Raw genomic sequence first — 7,861 nt, 5'->3', positions numbered from 1 at the left:
GTCATTGTTGTTTGGCGGGTCCGGGCTGGGGATTCGAACCCGCCACCTTAGGTGTATGTGGCTGGCGCCTTAGCCAGTTGAGCTATAGGCACCGAGCCGTTTTTCTATTCTTATTTTTATTTTTTATTTTTTGAAACAGATTTCCTCAAGCTGTCACCCTGGGTAGAGTGCTGTGACGTCACAGCTCACAGCAACCAACTCGGGGCTCAAGCAATTCTCCTGCCTCTGCCTCCCAAGTAGCTGGGACTACAGGTGCCTGCCACAACTCCTGGCTATTTTTTGGTTATAGCCGTCATTGTTGTTTGGCGGGCCCAGGCTGGATTTGAACCCACCAGCTCAGGTGTATGTGGCTGGCACCTTGGCCGCTTGAGCCACAGGTGCTGAGCCTATTTTATTTTTTTGAGACAGAGTCTTACTATGTTGCCCTCAGTAGAGTGCTGTGGCATTACAGCTCACAGCAACCTCAAACTCTTGGGCTTAAGAGATTCTGGGTTTTTTTGTTGTTGTTATAGTTGTTGTCTAGCAGGCCCGGGTCAGGTTCAAACTCGCCAGCCCCAGTGTATGTGGCCAGCACCCTAACGACTGAACTGTGGGTGCCAACTCAGGGGGGAGGATCTTAAAGGGTGAGAGTGCAGGCAGGCAGATGTCTTAGGGCCAGGATAACCGTGGGACATGAAGGCCCAAGGAAGTAGTGGAGGAAATGCAGCCTAAAGAGCTACAATTTATGTCACCAAAGTCACAAGTTTGTTTCCAGTTATGGGGTACTTGTGGCCATGGAGGGACTGTGACAATGCTGAGTGGCTTGTCCTGTGTCATCCTCAGTTGTATACTGAGGCTTGGAGGGGTGAGGTCCTCAACCAAGATGTCTCTTCAGGGCAGAGCTGATTTTGAGGCCCTCTCCCCCTTCTCGTTTTTTCTGCTTTGGCCTCAGTCAGGTGGAGTGTGGTGATGCTGTCAGCCAGCTGGGGTGACCTTTTTAGGGGGATGGTATTCTGATTATCTCATCGTCTTGTAAGGCTAGCACTAAACTTCTTCAAGAAATCTCTTTAGGTTCCTCGGAGAACCTCAGAAGCTCCCATTCTCTGGTATGACAAATAGGATCTTAATTCACAAGGTCATCTTTTTGCAGGCTATGGGGCGTGGAGTACAGGACCTGCCAACACCCAGGGTAAGTGAGTCCTGCCTTGTGGGTAAGGCACGGGCTTCTATACCAAAGGCTGAACCTGATGCTTTTTTTCTTTTTTTTGAGACAGTCTCACTGTGTCACCCTCAGTAGAATCCCAGCTCACAGCAACTTCAAACTCATGGGCTTATGTGATCCTCTTACCTCAGCCTCCCAAGTAGCTAGGACTACAGGCGCCCGCCACAACATCTGGCTTTTTTTTTGTTGCCATCGTCGTTTAGCTGGCCTGGGCCAGGTTCGTACCTGCCAGCCTGGATGTATGTGACTGGCACCATAACCACTGTGCTGTGAGCGTTGAGCCAGCTGAACCTGATGCTTTTTTGAAGTAAAGTGGAAATAGTAGGCCAGGGGTCAGCAAACGTTTGCTGTGAAGGGTCAGGTAATCAATGTGTTTGTGGCTCTGGGCTGCATAGTCTCTAGTACAAAAACAGTCGAGATATGTTTTTTTTAAAAAAAAGGCTGGGCTGGGCGCAGTGGCTCATGCCTGTAATCCTAGCCTACTCTGAGAGGCTGAGGAAGGTGGATTGCCTGAGCTCACGGCGTAGAGACCAGCCTGAGCAAGTGCCAGACCTGTCTCTAAAAATAGCCAGGCATTGTGGTAGGTGCCTATAGTCACTACTTGGGAGGCTAAGACAAGAGAATCGCTTGAGCCTAGGAGTTTTAGGTAACTGGGTTGCTGTGAGCTATGATGCTACAGCACTCTATCAAGGGCTAAAAAGTAAAACTCTGTCTAAATAACAAAAAAAAATTTTATTTTATTTTATTGTAAGTAAATAGCTAGGGTATCATCAAACTTTTTGTATTTTTTTTTGCAGTTTTTGACCGGGGCCAGGTTTGAGCCTGAGTATATGGGGCCGGCGCCCTACTCCTTTGAACCATAGGCGCCGCCCTCATCAAACATTTTTATTTTGTTTAATTAATGGACTACTTTTTAGTGCAGCTTTAGATTTATAGGAATTTACCTGGTAGTAAGATTTTTGTATACCTTCCCTACCTCCACCTCCATAGTTTTGTCCTATTATTAAGGTCTTGCATTGGTCTGATACATCTGTTGCAATTAATAAGCCAGTGCAGATAGATATTAACCATAGTCCATAGTTCACATTAAAATTTACTTTGTATTGTATAGTTCTGAACTTTGACAAAAGTGTAAGTGGTGTGTGACATGTCAGAATTCATCTATCGTTGAATATTCTTTTTTTTTTTTTTTTTTTTTTTTTTTTTTTGAGACAGAGCCTCAAGCTGTCCCCCTGGGTAGAGTGCCATGGCATTACAGCTCACAGCAACCTCCAACTCCTGGGCTCAAGCGAGTCTCCTGCCTCCGCCTCCCAAGTAGCTGGGACCACAGGCGCCCGCCACAACGCCCGGCTATTTTTTGGTTGCAGCCATCATTGTTGTTTGGCGGGTCCGGGCTGGGGATTCGAACCCGCCACCTTAGGTGTACGTGGCTGGCGCCTTAGCCGGTTGAGCTATAGGCGCCGAGCCTATCGTTGAATATTCTTTTGAATCCCCCCCCCCCCAATTTAAAAAAATGTCAAATCCATTAGCTCAAGTGCTGTACAGAAGCAGGCTACAGGCTAGATTTGGCTCAGGGGTCTTTTTGCTGAGCTCTGCTCTAGAGTTTGGATGATGATGTTCAACTTGTTTGCAGGACCAGAGTGTGCTCTCTGGTTGGGAGGTTTTCTGCTTATACCAGCCTTTGTTCCAGAACATGAGGGACTCCTTTGTTTTTTGAGCGTAAAGTCTGTCCCTGGTAATAAGGGGGCCAAGGCTGCTTTTTTACCCATCACCAGCTGTCCCAGGAAGAGGTCTCCAGGTCTCTCATGGCACATAACATTCCCTTGCTGCTTGGTTGAGGACATGACTTTCTGTCACTGCCTTCCTATGTAGTTGGCAGAGGCTGAGCTCTGGTGGGAACTGGCCCTTTATAAGGGTTCTGCTTGTAGCCCTGGCCTGCCTAGCCTCTTAGCTGATGGCCCACACTGCATGAGCTTCCTGGAGAGTGTGCAGTGTCCTTTCCCTTGCTGTGACGGGAAGTGAGGCTTGCCTGGGAGAGTGGCCTTGATTTTTCTTAGCCCAGTGTTCTGTAGGAAATGAGCACCAAACTCCCCTGAGCTATGACCCTGGGGGCTGTGGATAGGAGAGTGAGGTGACAGCTATCCTTGGGGGAAGAGGGGCGGGTGTTTTTGTTCTGCAAACAGAACTCTTGTGTGTTTCTTTTTTACCTAAGGTGCATATGGAACCAGTGTGGCTGGATGGCAAGGTAAGTTCTGGGGATCTGCAGGTGGGCTGCTGGATTCTGGTCAGCCCTCAAATGGGTTAGGATATAAGCACCCTTAACCTCCACCCTGGCTGTGCTTAACAGCTCTCATGAAGGCTGGGCGGGTCAGGCTGTCGTGGAGATTTGGCGTGGATTTCTTAGGTGTGTGCTGAGAGCCCAGCTGGCCAGGACTGTTGTTTTGAGAATAGAGTATGGTGGACTCCCCAGTGACCTTAGGGGAGCTTTTTGGAGAGGATTGTAGCTTTGTTATGGAAGCAGTAGCCCAAACTGCCATTCCTAGGCTCTCAGCCACCTGGCTTTATATGGGGAACAAGTTCTAAGGTCTGGCACAGAAACCACTGCTCGGTGCTGAGGCCACCTTCCCTCTGGCCTCTTATTGCTGCCTCTTGCTAGGTCATGAGCACAACATAAAGTGATGCCAGCAGCACTTGGTCCTATAACCCTTTCTTTCTCTGTGGATGGTAGGTGATTCTTCCCACCCCCTGCTGCCAGAACTTTCCATATGGGTGGGTCTTGTGGCTGTTGAGGTCTGACATAGTTCCTCCTCCCTGTGACAGGTTATGAAAACTACAATTATTATGGCGCCCAGAACACCAGTGTTACCTCAGGAGCAACCTACAGCTATGGCCCAGCCTCGTGGGAGGCCACCAAGGCCAGTGATGGTGGCTTGGCAGCGGGGGCCCCTGCTATGCACATGGCCTCTTATGGCCCAGAGCCATGCACGGACAATTCTGACTCCCTCATTGCCAAGATCAACCAGCGCTTGGACATGATGTCCAAGGAAGGAGGCAGGGGAGGGAGCGGCAGCAGTGGGGAGGGCATGCAGGACCGGGAGAGGTGATTATGGACCTAAGCCCTTCCCCTGGGACCCTTTATGTCCACCTTTGTGCACATGGGAATGTGCACCTGCTCATCAGGGAGGGCTCTTCTGTTTTTTCACTGTGTGGGGCTTGGATGAGTAGGGCCCATTTGGAGCCCCATGAATAAGCCTTGATTGCTTATTTCCTAAGTGGTGAAATCTGGGGTGTAGCAGTCAGCTAAGCTACCTCAGATTCGTCATGTATTAATAGCAGTCTACTCTGGTTAAGGACTCTATCCATGACCCTCATTCAACAGTGTTCAAAAGAGGGGGGTTGGTCTGTTTTACTTCCTAAGCATTTTAGTGGGGTGTGGAGTAGTTTAGTTTCCTATCCTGAATCTAGGGAGGTAAGCTTGGTGGGGACCATTGAAGTTGTACCCAGGGAATACAGAGGTCAGTGGCCTGGGCAGAGCCCCTGACCTCCCCTGATAGGCTGTGCTTCCTTTGCAGCTCCTTCCGTTTCCAGCCATTTGAGTCCTATGACTCCAGGCCTTGCCTGCCTGAACACAATCCTTACCGCCCAGGCTACAGCTATGACTATGACTTTGACCTGGGATCCGACCGCAATGGCAGCTTTGGTGGGCAGTACAATGACTGCCGGGACCCAGCCCGAGAGCGAGGCTCCCTTGACGGTTTCATGCGAGGCCGGGGCCAGGGCCGCTTCCAAGACCGGAGCAACCCCAGCACCTTCATGCGCAGTGACCCCTTCATGCCACCCTCAGCCTCTGAGCCTATGTCCACTCCTTGGAATGAGCTGAACTATGTGGGCGGACGGGGCCTGGGCGGCCCTTCCCCAAGCAGGCCACCTCCATCCCTCTTCTCCCAGTCCATGGCTTCTGACTACAACGTAATGGGCATGCAGGGGGCGGGCAGTTATGACAGCCCAATGCCTTATGGATGTGGCCAGTCACAGATGCGGCTGCGGGATCGAGATCGGGTAAGCCCTCAGGAAGTTCTGTTGGTGTGCTTTTGCTTTTCTTTTTAACAGCTTTAATGAGGTAAAATTTCTATGCCACAAGGTTCACTCATCTGTAAGTGTCTGATTACTCGATTCACAGAATTATGCAACTATTACCTTAGTTTAATATAACATTTCTGTCAGTTCAAAAAGAAATCTGGGCTTGGCGCTTGTGGCTCAGGTGAGTAAGGCACCAGCCACATACATCTAAGGTGGCAGGTTTGAATCCAGCCTGGGCCCGCCAAACAACAATGACAGCTGCAACCAAAAAATAGCCGGGCGTTATGGCGGGCACCTGTGGTCCCAGCTACTTGGGAGGCTGAGGCAGGAGACTCGCTTGAGCCCAGGAGTCGGAGGTTGCTATGGGCTGTGATGCCACGGCACTCTACCCAGGGGGACAGCTTGAGGCTCTGTCTCAAAAAAAAAAAAAGAAAGAAAGAAATCTGTCCATTAGTGATCCCCTATTCCCTTTTTTCAACCCCTGACAACCACCAGTCTGCTTTCTATCTTTGTGGGTTTCCCTGTTGTGGACATTTCATACAAAAGGTATCACACAACATGTGGCATTTTGTTTCTGGCTGCTTTCACTTAGCATGATGTTTCCTGTGAATTCCAAATTTGTTGTCTGTCTTCACTTTTTGAAAAGATCTTTTCTGCCTGTGTTCCCTGATCTAACAATTACTGTCTGTTCTTTATTTCTTTGGGGTATCCAGGTAAGTAGTACATGAAATGTGCTTGTGTCTATAGCCTAGGAGGAGAGGGTTTGACCGCTTTGGACCAGACAGCATGGGCAGGAAACGGAAGCAGTTTCAGATTTACGAGGAGCCGGATGCCAAACTGGCCCGGGCTGACAGTGAAGGAGATTTTTCTGAAAATGGTATGCCTTGGGGCCCTGCTGGGCCAGATGGGTATAAGACAAGTCAGTGGCCTGCCCAGTGCTCTCCTTGCCCTGTTCATAACATGAACACTTGACACTCTTGTATTTTACCCCTGCTCCCTTACTCCCACTATAGTCAGTGAGCTTGGGAGGGCAAAAACAGTGAGTGGGACTACCCTTGAGGGCCTGACTTTTCCTATCCTTTGTGTCTGGCAGATGATGGAGCTGGTGACTTCCGGTCAGGAGATGAAGAATTCAGGGGTGTAAGTTTGCCCTTTACCAGTCACATTCTCTACCCTTTGTCTCTAGTGTGGGCTTTCTTCTATCCTCAATCACGCTTCCTCACAAAGAAACAGGAAGAGCGGCTTGGCGCCTGTGGCTCAAGTGGCTAAGGCGCCAGCCACATGCACCTAAGGTGGCTGGTTCGAATCCAGCCAGGGCCTGCCAAACAACAATAATGGCTGCAACCAAAAAATAGCCGGGCGTTGTGGCGGGTGCCTGTGGTCCCAGCTACTTGGGACGCTGAGACAGGAGACTCGCTTGAGCCCAGGAGTTTGAGGTTGCTGTGAGCAGTGAAGCCATAGCACTTTACCCAGGGGGACAGCTTGAGGCTCTGTCTCGAAAAAAAAAAAAAACCCACAAAAGAAACAGGAAGAGCTGCCCTAGTAGATTCAACTCTACCTTTGAGCAGATACAATTTTTTTAGAGAATGGGTCTGGCTCTGTTGCCCAGCCTGGAGTGTAGAGGCATTATCATAGTTAATTACAGCTTTAAATTTCTAGGCTCAAGTGACCCCTCTGCTTCAGCCTTGTGAACAGTTGGGACTATAGGTACCTTATAACTATGTCGGCCAATTTTTTCTTTTTTGAGACAGAGTCTCACTTTGTCACCCTCAGTAGAATGCCATGGGATCTTGTTTCACAGCAAATTCAAACTCTTGGGCTCAAGCAATCCTCTTGCCTCAGCTTCCCAAGTAGCTGGGACTATAGGCACCTGCCACAATGCCCGGTTGTTGTTTTTTTTTTTTTTCCAGGACAGGGTCTTGCTGTTTGTCAGGCTGATCTTGAGTTCAGGCATCCACCTGCCTTGGCCTCCCAAACACTGGGATTACAGACGTGAGCCTCCTCACCTGGCATGTTGGCTGATTTTTTAATTTTTTTTTATAGAGGCAGGGTCTTGCTATCTTGTCCAACTGGTCTCAAACTCTTCCCCTCAAGCATCTTCCTGTCTCAGCTTCTCAAAGCTAGGGTTATTGGCATAAGCCACCGTGCCTAGTCCTCTGAGTGAATTTAGTACCTGGACTTGTAGCTAGGTTTCTAAAGTTTTCCACTTGCAATAATCATCCCTTCCTGCAAAAGCTCCCTGCTCCTCTCCCCAGTCACTCCTGTGTCAGTGTGCTGGGCCTCACTGCCAGGCTGGCAAGCACAAGGACTATGTGGGCTGAAACTCTCCAGTTCTAGACACACTGGAGGCACATTTGCCATCAGCTCTGTGCATTGTGCTAATGACCCCTGTCTGCATTCTTCGGTCTTCACAATAGGCATAGAATAGTGTCTAAGACTAGTTCTTACCCAGGACCCCCCTAAGCACCTGGGGAGTGGGAAGGTGACTTACCACCCCATGCAGATGCCCAAGTAGGGGAGAACCTGGTGAACACAGTGTGGGAATGCTTCTTCTAGGTGACAGTCTGGGAATGGGCAGAG

The 7,861-nt window shown here is 49.6% G+C and overlaps 1 protein-coding gene across 3 annotated transcripts in view; it reads left to right on the top strand.

Annotated features, from left to right (window-relative positions):
- The window catches only part of AKAP8 (A-kinase anchoring protein 8), a 23,843-nt gene that overhangs the window by 2,405 nt on the left and 13,577 nt on the right, over nucleotides 1-7,861 (top strand). For all 3 annotated transcript variants that reach the window (XM_023517190.1, XM_023517191.1, XM_003796613.3), the window contains exons 2-7: nucleotides 1,130-1,168; nucleotides 3,414-3,446; nucleotides 4,022-4,301; nucleotides 4,774-5,260; nucleotides 6,029-6,158; nucleotides 6,375-6,421. In XM_023517190.1, coding sequence (XP_023372958.1) covers nucleotides 1,130-1,168; nucleotides 3,414-3,446; nucleotides 4,022-4,301; nucleotides 4,774-5,260; nucleotides 6,029-6,158; nucleotides 6,375-6,421 — 1,016 coding nt within the window. The remainder of the gene's footprint in view (nucleotides 1-1,129; nucleotides 1,169-3,413; nucleotides 3,447-4,021; nucleotides 4,302-4,773; nucleotides 5,261-6,028; nucleotides 6,159-6,374; nucleotides 6,422-7,861) is intronic.

The sequence above is a fragment of the Otolemur garnettii genome, unplaced genomic scaffold (assembly GCF_000181295.1).
Source record: "Otolemur garnettii isolate 467f Iridium unplaced genomic scaffold, OtoGar3 scaffold00105, whole genome shotgun sequence".
NCBI lineage: Eukaryota > Metazoa > Chordata > Mammalia > Primates > Galagidae > Otolemur > Otolemur garnettii.
Note: the sequence above shows the minus strand (reverse complement) of the source record. Positions and strands in the feature narration are given on the sequence as shown.